Below are 12,833 nucleotides of genomic sequence, written 5' to 3'. Positions count from 1 at the left end.
GAGGGCAGGGTGATCATTCTGCTGTATTTGTTCTGGCCAGATCACATCTGGAGTATTGTTTTCAGTTCTGAATGCCACACAAGAGCTAAACCCATGGGAGTCGAGATTACCAAGAAAAGGTGGAGGACCTGGAACAGAACCTTAGAGAGGGGATGTATATCCTGGAGAGAAAATGCTTAAGCAAAAGGACACTAAAGCGTTAGGTCTTTATGTTTATGTCAACTGCCTGCCCAATAATCTTCAGTATCCTGTCATTATTACTTCTACCATAAAGTAGACTTCTCAATCTAAAATTTAAAACTTATCTACAGTTTAGCTCTAACCTCCTTCCCAAACTTATTTTTGCTCTCCCCCTTATGAACTCTATGTTCCAGCTTAGCTATCCTACTGTTACATAAAATTCATATTTGTATCTTTACACAAGCAGTCCCTCATAACCTTCTTACTTCTAAACTCTGAATCAATATTTTTTTCAAGGTTCAACTCAGATTCTCAGATACTCAAGAGCTATGTCCCAATAATGAGATCTGTAAAGTGGTAACGTGGCCTAAATTCACACTATTGGACTTTATAATCATGTAAAATAGGTAAGTGCTTCTAGCCCAATGGAAATGTGCAATGAAATCTTTAAAAATAAGTTTTTTAATCTCTTTACTAACCTAATAATAGCAAAGAGTAAGAAAAATGTATTTCTGATTTGAGCTTATGACAATGGAATAATCAAAATTTTTAAATTACTGATTATAGCTAAAGATAAGCCTACAATAATGATATGACAAAAATATCTTTATTCTTGTTTAATATATTTTAGCAGGGTAGGCTGAACTGTCTTTTTCTTTAAGTCCTCATACATATGCTGGTAAGTACAGAGAGCTTTATCCACATCTTGGCGAATCTGTATGCTTCGACTGACATTAGGATCAGCATTCATGATTTTTTGCTTCATGACTTCTACAGCTTGAAAGATATCTTCAAATTCCTTGAGAGTGAAATCCTTCATTTGCACATCATCTGATTCTTTGGCAACATTGTTGGCTTCTTCAAATGCTTGTTGTTGTTCTAGATGTAGATCATTATCAGCCAATTCTTCTGAATGTGAAATGAGCAATTTTTGGACATCACCATTTTCCAGTTCATCAAAACCAAGCTTTCTTCCAATGTTTGTTATTTCTTCGATAACAGTCTGTTTTTGAGGGGGGAAACCCTCAAAATTACCATTTGTAGAGTGTGGCAAAATGTGCTTCCACACCGTGGTATCCTCCTCTGCTCGGGCAGCCTCTCTGGTGATTTTAGCATTATGCAACTGAAGTCGATTTTTAAAGCGATTAAACCAACCAACGCTTGCAGCAAAAGTTTCTTCACTGTCCATTTCATTTCCATTTTCTTTGACTGCCTTAAATAAACTTGAAGCTTTTGTTTGAATAGCCGCTCTGGTAAGAGGAATGCATTTTTGATTGCAATCTTCAATCCATACAGCTAACAGACGCTCCATTTCTATCATTGTAATACTTCTGTTTCTCGTAGTTGTTTGCAAACCACAAAAAGTTGATGCAACTTTGCCTTTTTTTTTAATTTCACCTGCATGTTTTATAATATTCCGTACTGTAGATTCAGGCATTCCTATATCTCTTCCTATTTTAGAGTTACTATGACCACGTTCATGCCGTTCGATTACATCAAATTTTTGTTCTAATGTAATAACAAGTCTCTTCTTTTTTGTGTTGGCAGTGTTGCCATCTGAAGTATTTTTGCTTTTGTCCATTTTATTAAGGGTTCTTTTTTGAAAAATGAACAAAACTGTTGATTATGATATGCAATGGCACATCACATCTATACTCAATGAAAGGCAAGTACAGACTGATGATTTAGTGGCATTTTAATAACACTGACTAGCTCCCACGTGTCACATTAATTGAATTTTTGCTTGCATTAAATGCAACCTCATACCATTTTAGAACTCACACTAAAGGAATTCTGCAATATGCAAACACATGTTCATTACAATCTAGTTATTAGTTCCTTCTCACTCGAGGTCTTCAAGCAAAAGCTGGATGAGCACTTCTCCGGGATGTTTTCGAAAGTTGAGATATGGGCTGAATCATAGATGTTCTGAAGTTCCTAGGAGGTAAAAGCAAATAGAAAAAGATAAATGTAAAAAAAAAAAAGGCTTCTTTGATCTTTATGGCTTCAATTATTTTCCTATTACTATGCTAGTGATATAGTTAACTAGTACATATACAAGGTCCATGTTAGATGTGCCATGCATTTACCAGTCACATATGCTAGTACCTAGCTATGACTGCCATATGCATATTTAGCTGTGACTGCCAAGACCCCCAGATTGGTTCCTCTCAAAATTAAGAGCTTAGTAGAATACCTGGCACACAGTAGGTCCTTAATAAATGTTTACTGCTGTTGACTGACTGAAAATTAAAACAGCCAGTTGTCCCTCTACAGAACCAATCTGTTTCAAGGAGCAGTCTGGGGTCATTTACAGGATTTCCAAAATGCATGCAAATGTAACTGGCATAAAAGATACCATCAAGTAAATGTACAATGTAAGAAGCAAGTGCTTACTAACAAGAGAAAGAAATAAAAATTTTGAAAAATGGACAATCTGAATGTAAATAACACAAGAACCCATAGGAAAAAAGATCCGGACAAATACTACTAGGACATCAGGGAGACCATGAATCCTGGGGTTTAGGGGGAAGTCACATACTGGATTAGGTAGGGATGGGCTGTGATCTAAACTAATGACATATAGACCCAATAAAATTATAGAACCACTTAATTATGAAAGTATACCACTGCATCACACTCTGAAAATGTAGCCATATGCCAAAACAGTACACTAAACAAATCCACAATGTTATAAAATATCATTACTGAAGGGACTATCAGAAGAATTCAATTTACTTTAGCAAGCAAATATTCCAAAATGTCAGGACAGACACTAAGCTTGAGTTTTAAGAATATCTGAGCACAAACAATTATATCCATAAAAAGCAGTTCTTACATGTATGATACCACATGCTTCTTCTGTAATTCTAGTAGGCTTTCAAATACTGATCATGAGTTGATAATCTGAGGAAGTACACATGTGTATACTTCAAAATTGTCATACACAAATAGCACATTGTCTCTCATACCCTATCTGTGTTCTCTCCCATGCTGTTATACTTGCCCTGTCTTTGGGGACTGCCTCTCCCCATACTTCTCTTTCATCCTAGGTCCCATCGTCTTCAGAACTAGAGTGATTTTGTAGTATCTGTAGCAGAGTGGGGGCGGGGGTTGGGGGGAGGGATGGAAAGGTAGTCTTGGGCATATTATATGGAGACCAGTCTCCAAAATTTACAAGGATTTGAGGATGCTTCTCCAACCAACTTAGTCTAGGTACCCTACTTTCAACAATCTCATGTAAAGTATAATTTCACCTAATTTCATTAATTAGTTCCCTTAAACCTGACTTTAGCTGAAGCAACCAAATGCATAGAATTGTAATCAAAACCTCCAATCCCTTTGTCCCCTTCAGTACTTCTCCAGGTCATCATCCCGGCAGGCTTACTTTTTTCTCCCTCCAATTTCAACCCAGAAGTTAGTCATTTCAACGCTATACTGACCCCCTCCCTGCTCCCCGACCCCGTCCGTTGCCCTCTTGTTCTCTCACCATTCATCTCTTGCCAAACCTTAGCCCTTTTCTACCCCCACCATTTGTAGCCTGCTTCTACATGAACTGCTGAATGAAAACACACCCTACCTACTAGACATGTTACAAATTCATATGATTTAGACACTTGGGCCCTCTCTGCAGCAAGACAGTGTTTTGATTGCTTCCAAACCTCTTCCCTTCTGAAGTCTACCACTCCTCTCCTTCCTTCAACTCTCCTAGCCAAGCATCTTATTTTTCTGAGAAAACTTCTGGGCATCTGGCATGAGCTTCTTCTTCTCCCACTGTCTTTGATGTCATCTTCCATTCTCTACTCTTTGACCCCAGTCTCTGACAAAGAGATGGCCCTTCTTATTTAGACTAACCAGACATGCATTTGACTCTGCCCCTCCTTATCTTCTCCATTAGACTCCACCCTCAATCATCCCCCCATTCTTCTCAAATCTTTAACCTCCACCTAGATGAAGGTTCCTTCCCGCTGTCTTAAAACATACCAAGTTTTTCCTTGACTTAAAAAAAACCTTTACTAGACATCACCTTCTCAAGCAAATTCCTTGGAAAAGCCATCTCCACTAGCTGCTTTTACTTCTCCTTAAATCTCTGTAACTCTGGTCCCCAACCTCATCGTTCAACTAAAATTGCTAACAATCAAATGTCAAATCTAATGGTCTTCTCTCAGTATTCAGCCTGCTCAGTAGCTGCATTTGGGTTTTCACAATACTACTCACTCTTGGTTCTCCTCCTACTTACCTGAGTGCTCCTCTGTCATCATCCATATCACACCTTTTAATTGTAAGTGTTTCCCCCTCAAATTCTATTCCAAGCTATCTTTTCTTTTCCCCCCATACTCTCTTTGGAAACCTCATCAGCTCTTAGGGATTTAACAAATGTTTCCATACGTATCAGGAGTGTGTGCACATCCGCATACTCACACACATAACCACATCCACACACCACATCCAGCCTGTCTCCCTTGAGCAGCTTTAATCCCTTATCATCAACTGCCTATTGGTCATTTTGGTCACTGGATACCCCCAGAACACATCTCAAATTCCACATGTTCAAAACTGAATTCATTACTTTCTTCCATAACTCTCTCCTTTTCAAAGTTCTGTATTTCTGTTGAAGGTACCACCATCTCTCCAATCTTTCAGGTTTGTAATCTCATTATATGTTTGACTCCCCCCTTCAGAGTCCTCCTGTTCCTTCATGGTACAATTAATGCACCATTTTCTGTATAAAGCCTTCTTCAATCCCTTTAACTCCTCCCAAACTACCTTTTATTTAAAACTACTTGTATTTATTTATTTACATGTATGCTGCATATATCCATATGTGCTTAATAAATGTCTTCTGAATGATTCTATACAAAGTTATACAATGGTGTGCAACTTACATGGGACAAGCAATAATTCTGATATGATTTTATTCTGTAACAGCAATGGCTCTGAGGGTGTATGCTTTACTGACACCTGGCTGAATCCAAATGTCTGATCTTGATCAGATGAAACCTGATTAACTTTTTTCCCCACCTTCACTTAGCTTTCTGTCAACTGAATGCTGGGTTTTGTGTCTCTCACACACACATATTTCTCTGATCTTTCCTTGGGATTTTAAAGACTAGACATTACTCCAAGTCAATGTGCGAAAGTTCTAACTCCCAAGGAGCCTCCTTTCATAATTTTAAAGACTGGCTGTTGATACGAGGAAGTCAGTATTTCAAGAATTATTCAAGCCCATAAAGATGAGGGATCAGTAAAGTACAAAAGAAAGTGCATCAGAAAAAAAAAAGTAACTGGCAAACTATAGCTGCAAAGCAGTCTAATTAAAACACATACTTCAGAGATATTAGGCACTTGGAAGAAGTTACTGATTTCTCCACAAAAGGCATAAGCATTTTGAAATCAGAAGAACAAGGAGATCAGCAAAATTTTATAACTGTCAACCCTTGCTATAAAGAAAAAAAAAACACTCCTCATAAGTTAGAAAATATAAAGTCTGGAGTATTGAAGACTGAAAAAATTTTTTACAGATGAAACTCACTTTTTCAATTAAGGCTATGCCAAAACTGTTGTCAGAAGTCCAGATGATTCTGGAAGATCATATGAGCATCTTCTTCAGACTATAAAACATCCACCTACAAATCTTCTAGGGATACAGCATCAAGTCCTGGAGTCAGGAAGACTCAACTTCATGAATTTAAATCTAGCCTCAGACACTAGCTGTGTGATCCTGGGCAACTGACTTAACCCTATTGGTCTGTCTGCCTCAGTCTTCTCATCTGTAAAATGAGTTGGAGAAGGAAATAACAAAATACTCCAGTATCTTTGCCAAGAAACCCCAAATGGGGTCACGAAAAGTGGAAGGACAACAACAAATTTTCTTTGGATTTTCTTTTTGCTTTAAAGGGGGTCTGCAAATCTTATCACCATTGAGATAATAAGGAATTTTAAAATCAACAAGCTATAATCAGTCCTAGACATCTATAGGAAGCCTTTCCTAAAATCTCTTAATTCTACTAGTGGTTTGTTTCTTATCTTGACTATGGCATGTTTCTACCTGTTTGCTTGTTGTCTCTCCTGTTAGACTGTACACTCCAAGAGGGCAGGGATTGTATTTTTTTTGCCTCTGTATTCCCAGCCCTCAAGACAGTGTCTGTGGCACACTGTGACCCTCAATGATTTTCCTTTCAGGAAAATGTTTGTCAAAGGTAAGCTTATCTTCCAACGTGATAAAAAAAGTGTGGCTTCCAGATGAAGAATTAAAGACTGCATCAAAATCTTGTGACCTCAATACCAAATTGTGTGAAATAAATGATTGCAAGTAGATATACTACATATTAAAAGTTTTAAAATGCGAATGGTTGTAAGGTTTATTCAATAAGTCAATAAATTTAATTGACTGTCCCAGTTTATTCCTACAACACTATAAATGAAACATTGTGTTTCTCAGTGATCAAAATTCAAATGACAGAAATTCAAAATTGTCCTTTAAAATGAATCTGAGACCGGTATGAGTAGGACTGCTGAGGCATGTATCCCTCATAAGAAGAGACCCAGAGGTGGGCTGTTTGGCATCCACAAAGAAGTGGATGGAGATAAATGGCTGGAGGAAAAGAAATTAACATGCTAGAAGCAGAGGCGGGGAAGAGGAGCTCTTTCATGCCCACAGAACCTGCCAAACCTGCAGTTAAGTAGAGATTAAGTTCTCAGTGAAGTTAAGGAGGAATGAAAGAAGATTGTCCACAGCTAGGAAAAGTATATTCCATCTAACTAAAGAAACAGAACACTGGAAAAAAGCAGCGAGTCCTGATATTTATATTGTAGAAACAGCACTGATTTGAGCTCAAAATCCTGGCTCTCCCACTTATTTAGCTCTGTGGCCTGGGGAAAATCATGTAATCTCCCATCAGACTCAGTTTCCTCATCAGTAAAATGGAATGGTAATACTTCTGCAACCTACAAAATGGGGCTATTATTAGTACAAAAGGGGAGTATATTTGATTAAAATTGAAGAATCCCTCCCCTGTTTACAGGCTGTTTATGGGAGTAGCAGAACCACTGGTCATTAACTTTAACCTTGTATAAATATGACTAAAAGTTGTTTGTTTTCTGTATTTCCAAGATTTTCCCCCGTTCTTTTCATTGTTCCAGCAAGTAACATAATGCTTATTTGTGAATGAAGCAATATTAATAGCTAGCATTTTATAGTGCTTTATGTTTTTTAAATCACTTTACAACTATATCATTTAATCCTCACAACAATCCTGGGGGGTATGTACTACTATTATCTCCATTTTGTAGATGGGAGAACCAAGGCAGACAGGGTTAAGTGATTTCCTCAGGGTCATACAGTCACCAAGTGTTTGAGACTGGATTTGGCTTGGGTAGTCCTGATTAGGTGTATATGATGTATTAGGACTCAGCTGGGCTGAGGATTGGTTTAAGGAAATTATTTTAAAATGACTTTAGTGTGGAACTCAATTGAATTATTTTATATTACAAACTTACTGTGTAATAATTCCTCCCAGGAAAACATAAGCTTCTTCAGGAAGAAGGAATTTTTTTGTTTTGTCTTTTACTTCCCTAGTTCCTCACATAGTGCCAAACATTTGATAGACTGAATTGGTTGATCTGGAAACTCTTAGGTGGGGCAAGCGGTCAGGGGTGAGGAGTTTGGACTAGCTGGTACTACAGGTACATAATCTATGAATTTATGAGCTAGGCTTTGAAGGAAAATTCTAGGTATGAGAATGACAAATAAAAGAATGGAGATGATGAAGGACAGTATGAGCAGGGGACAAATTTACTATAAAATAGAAGATGTAAAGGGAAATAACAAAAGATTAAATATATTTAACTGTGGAGAACCTTTTAAGAAGCCAGGGGCGGGTGAGAAAAGAACATTCCAAGTACAGGGTAGAGTTAGTAATAATAAAGGCCCAGAGATAAGCACTCCAAGATCCCAAGTGAGCCACAGCAAGTAAGCCAGTGTGGCTGGACTGTGCCTGTAGGAAGAGAAGGAAGTTAAGGAGAGAAAGAGGATAACAGTAGGACAATCAGGCAGGGAAAGGGGAGGAAATGGGATCAAGTGTACAAGTGGAAGGGTTGTCCTCGGCAAAGGCCAGGGAGGGAAGGAGAGAGAGAGAATGGGGGAGAGGAGAGGGTAAAGGGAGGGACAGAAAAAGGGAGGGGAAAGGAGGAGTGGAGAAAAGGACGGAAGGAAAAAGCAAGGGGAAGAAAGAGATAAAGAGGGAGGGAAGAAGAGGAGGAGGAAAGGAGGAGGGATGGAAACACACATTTCTCAAGCTCCCGCCAGGCGCCAGCCGCCGCACTCAGCGTCCAGGTAAGCACCTCCTTGGATCCTCCCAACATCTCCGGCAGGGAGGTGCCATCATTTTCATCTAACAGTTAAGGAAACCGCGGCCAACAACAACTGACCCGCCAGGGTCACACCGCTGTTCGGTCTTCCTGACTGCCAGCCCAGCGCTGCCTCCAGGAAGGGCATCTCTCATCCCAGGCTGGAGGGGTAGAGCGAACCCCTTAGAGTCCTAAGGTGGCTGGGGGCTCAGGGGCAAACAAACGAAAACCGACTCCACAACAACGCCCTTTAAGGGGCACTCGGTAGGGGCATCCTTTGGCTTTCACAAGACAAACACGAACCCGTCACGCGTTCCCGCCCTGCCCCTAACGTGCCCCAAAGAGCCAGCCAGTGGCACGAGGTCACCAGGGGAATTCAGACGCGCTCCCGCCCCCCCCCCCCAAAAAAAAAACCAAAGCAAAATTAAGCTCGAGGTGGGGGCTGAAGACGCGGGAGCACGGGAAGGGACGGGACCTCCTCCCGCTTCCCATCCCCCGCTTCCCAGCTTGGGCCGAGCGCGGGAGCCTAGGACGTGGGCCGGGTGTAACCTCAGCCTTCAGAGCCCGGCACGAGCGGTCCGAACGTAGGGCGACTTCCGCCCCGCCCCCGAGCCCCCGAGTCCCCGGGCCCCGCCACAACAACGGCCAGGGAAGGCGACCCTGGCTTTAGTCCGTCTGCCTAAGGATTGAGTTCGTGGGGTCCGTAATCCTTACAAACACCATGGCGTCCTCGGACCCAACCCACCTTCGGTCTGACCACGGGGGTAAGACCTTTCCTCCGACGCGCGAACGACTCACCTCGGAGGAGGAGCCGCTACGGAGCGCGAGCTCTGGGAAGCCATTTGCCTTACTTCCTGTCAGGGAGGAGAATGGGGAGCGGGGGAGGGACCGAGGGCGGGTCAGGCTTTTGTGTCCCAGGCCTATGGCAGACGGGCGACTTCTCCGCGGCCATGGCAACGGCTGTAAGTTGGGAGGAGGGGACGGCCGCCTATTGGTTAGAATCTTTCGAGAAGGCTCGAGAAGACGGAAGCGGAAGTGGCACGTGGTACGGGGAGGAGTGGGAGGGGAGCCGGCGGAGGCGCCGGAGAGTAAATGCCGCAGATTCTGGAAAGTTCTCACCAGGGAGCTACATAAAGCCGAGGAGGCCGGATTTCCCTTCTGTCTGGGCCGGTACCTCGGGGCGCGTGCGGCGAGATTAGGAGCGAAGGAAGCGCGTGCCAGCCAGCTAGACCGGCAGGCAGAGCGGGCTAACGGCAGGGGGCACGTCAGTCCTCCCTCTGTTCCCCCCACCCTGCCCGGCGCCGTGAGAAGGGTCTGTCAGAGCCTCCCAAGCTGAGCAGGCGCGAGAAGGCGGCGGCGGCAGCAGCGGCGGCAGAAGCAGCAGCAGCAGCAGCGGCAGCAGCGGCAGCAGCAGCAGCGGCGCCCGGGCGCACCCTGCGAGAAGCGGCGCTCCGGCAGTAGAAGGAAAAGGCAGCATCCGCAGCTCCAGCCATGTCGGTGGTGGGCCTGGACGTGGGCTCCCAGAGCTGCTACATCGCGGTGGCTCGGGCCGGGGGCATCGAGACCATCGCCAATGAGTTCAGCGACCGCTGCACCCCGTAAGTGTGTGTGCGCCCCAGGGGTGCCGCGACCGGTGGGGGGAGGGGGGGAAGCTAGCGGCAGAAAGGGGCCAGCCTGAAAGAAGGCCAGAAGGTCGGGGCTTTTTCCTTCTCCACGAGCATCCCCGCCCCTCTCCCCCACATCTCCCCTTTACGAGCGCTCAGGGCCCCAAGTCTGGGGCCGGGAGGAGTGGGCGTGATGCCCTCCAGAATATGTGAGGGGGGCGTATGGGGAGGTCCGGAGGTGGTGGGCTCATGCTTTGGATTGCCCCCGGAGAAAGGAGTGGGGGTGGTGCTGGGGGGAAGCAATCTTCATTCATTCGTCTTCTGCCTTTCTGTCCATGTCGGGGTGGGGGTGGAGGGGAAATCTGACTGCGCCCAAACCCGGTGCTCGGCCGCTTCGGTCTCCGCCAGCCCCCGCTTCCCCCCACCCGGCTTTTGCTCCGGGCCGCCCCCAGCCTGCCCGCCCTCCCCCCTCCGCCCCGGCAGGCGGCAGCCGGAGCGTGGATCTTAGCGCCGCGCTGCGGAGCAGCCGCGTCCTGCCGCCACCGCGCTCGCCCTGCGCCTCGGAAGCTTCCAGAGCCCGGCGGGGCCCGCCCCTCCCCAGCCCCGCGCCGGCCGCTGCTAGGGGAGACGGCCCGCACGCCGCCCGTGGGGCTGGGGCGGGGCGGGGCGGCGGAGGAGGCCGAGGCGGCGTCCGCGGGCCGGGAGCGCGGGGGAGAGGCGAGGCGGCCCGGCCCTCAGCCGCCCCCCGCCGCTGCAGAGGCGGAGCACGGGCTTTCTAGGCGGTGTGGAGAGACCTGGAAGCAGGCCGAGGCTTTCCGCGCTAGGGTCGGCCCGACCTCCCCCCGCGTGCACACCCGTCATCCCCTAAACAGACTGGAGCAGGGGCGAGATAAGCTCTTACTCGGATGTCCTCGGGGGGTTTGTCTAATGAGGGTCAGAAAATCTGTCGAGCTGCTTTAATTCCATGTCGCCCCTCCCCCATTGAAAAAGGAAAATGACCAAATACATCTAATTCTATTCTTTTGTAAAAGTCTTTTTTAACTTCATGCCTAAAATGGTAAAACCTTAGAATTAATATACTGTATAAATTGTCTAGTGTAGGCTTTTGCAAAGAACTATAATCCCTGATACTCTACCAAACAGCTCTGAAGTCCCTTACCAAGTGTTTTTCCAACTTTTCTACATCTAGGGCAATTGTGATTGCCTTTTTCCATTCTTAATGCTTAAGTAGTCTAGGATTCTTGGGGGGGGGGGGGTTTCCTTGTAAATTAACTGTAGAGTTAATGAAGCCATACACGCCCTTTTTTTTTTAATCTTTACTAGGTGTATGGTTTTATTTTCAGTAATAGAATAAAATCTGTATATAGGTCGGGGATACAGATATAGGCATTTAAATGATATTCTGCTACTAGTCTTTCACCTTTTTCTAGCAATTATCACTCTATTCATTTTGTTTTTCATCTAGGTATGTTAATTCCAGTGGTACTCAGATACCACTTGCTTACTGGTATTTTGAACTAAAAGTTTGCTGATCCTTCACATAAATACCATAAGAAAACAAAAGCTATGAAAGAATATTGGTAGTGGTGATAAAGAGAAAAGTAATGAAAGTGTCATTTATATTAACTCTAGGCTAAAGACTAACACTCCAGCCCCTGGTGGTCTGCAGCACAGGAAATGGAGAAGGCAGTGACCCTCAGCACTTCGTCCTAGCCTTCATCCCTTTTCCTATTCTCATTCAGAAGATGAGGAAAAAAATTCTGGGTCAGAAAAATTTTAGAGGAAGATTTTTAAATAGCAACTTAGTTTATCACTTAGGAATATTTCCCATGATATAGATGGTGTTTGATATTGCTACTGAATAATATTCCTAAATGTGCATGAGACGGTTAACCTTACCGGTCAGAATTACCTTATTTGTGTTCTTTAGACCCAGAGAGTTGCTCTTATAGAGCACATAGTTGTGGGAATTCCTCTTCAGTCTTTTTTCTCTAAACCATTAACTGACTTCTACCCTGATACTTTGAAAATAGGCTGACAAGCATGCCTTGGTCATTCCTCTATGGAGTTCCTACTTTCTGGGGCTCTCCTTGGAACCTGAGGTTACCATTAGATTATCCCTGTTGCCTTGAAAATTACCTGTTAATGTTGCTTTGTATTGTTTTAAAATGTGGCTTATATTTCTTCTTTAGATCAGTAATATCATTTGGATCAAAAAACAGAACAATTGGAGTTGCAGCTAAAAATCAGGTATGTCCTTTGGGGAAGGAACCATTCTGATCACTCCTGAAGGAAATGAAAAGAGCAATAAGAAATGTTGATCTTAATTGTCTAAGATAAGATTATCCTTAAGTCATAAGTGTACGTATAAGATGTGTCAGTGAATGCTGAAACCAGTAGGCCTTTATTGGCCCCTTCTTGTCACAAGGTCTATCATCAAACAGAAAAAGCTGGCAAGATGTTTTAGGAAAGTCCCCAGAACTTCAGAAACCATGTCTTCATGCCAAGAAGAAGGAGGAGGAAAGTGAGGAAGTAAACTGAGGCCTTGTGCAGGTTATGCACTTGATTTTGTTATCAGGGACATCTGGGTCAACCCAGTCTGGATTTTATAGAAGGGGGCAGGGTCCCACATGGGTCTGATTGGTTTCTAGTCCCTGACATGACAAGCTGAGTCACAGGATGGAAGTTTCCAAGTTAGCA

General features: G+C 44.0%; 2 protein-coding genes across 4 annotated transcripts in view; one reads left to right on the top strand and one right to left on the bottom strand.

The window, feature by feature from the left end:
* Positions 1 to 768: 768 nt before the first annotated feature.
* On the bottom strand, positions 769 to 10,022 carry LOC140507789 (uncharacterized). Its single transcript, XM_072615705.1, has 3 exons — positions 9,963 to 10,022; positions 9,328 to 9,843; positions 769 to 2,118 (listed from the first exon to the last, which is right to left on the bottom strand). Exons 1-3 carry the CDS (start codon positions 10,020 to 10,022, stop codon positions 1,999 to 2,001), a joined length of 696 nt encoding a protein of 231 aa, XP_072471806.1. The 3' UTR covers positions 769 to 1,998.
* The window catches only part of HSPH1 (heat shock protein family H (Hsp110) member 1), a 31,431-nt gene continuing 28,439 nt past the window's right edge, over positions 9,842 to 12,833 (top strand). For 2 of the 3 annotated variants that reach the window (XM_072611858.1, XM_072611857.1), the window contains exons 1-2: positions 9,842 to 10,127; positions 12,326 to 12,383. In XM_072611858.1, coding sequence (XP_072467959.1) covers positions 10,021 to 10,127; positions 12,326 to 12,383 — 165 coding nt within the window. In that variant the 5' untranslated portion in view covers positions 9,842 to 10,020. Of the gene's footprint in view, positions 10,128 to 10,833; positions 11,191 to 12,325; positions 12,384 to 12,833 lie in introns of those variants that run through there. The other variant, XM_072611859.1, reaches the window with a different exon arrangement.

The sequence above is a fragment of the Notamacropus eugenii genome, chromosome 5, assembly GCF_028372415.1.
Source record: "Notamacropus eugenii isolate mMacEug1 chromosome 5, mMacEug1.pri_v2, whole genome shotgun sequence".
Lineage (NCBI taxonomy): Eukaryota > Metazoa > Chordata > Mammalia > Diprotodontia > Macropodidae > Notamacropus > Notamacropus eugenii.
The sequence above is the reverse complement of the archived record's forward strand: the minus strand, read 5'-3'. Positions and strand labels throughout refer to the sequence as shown.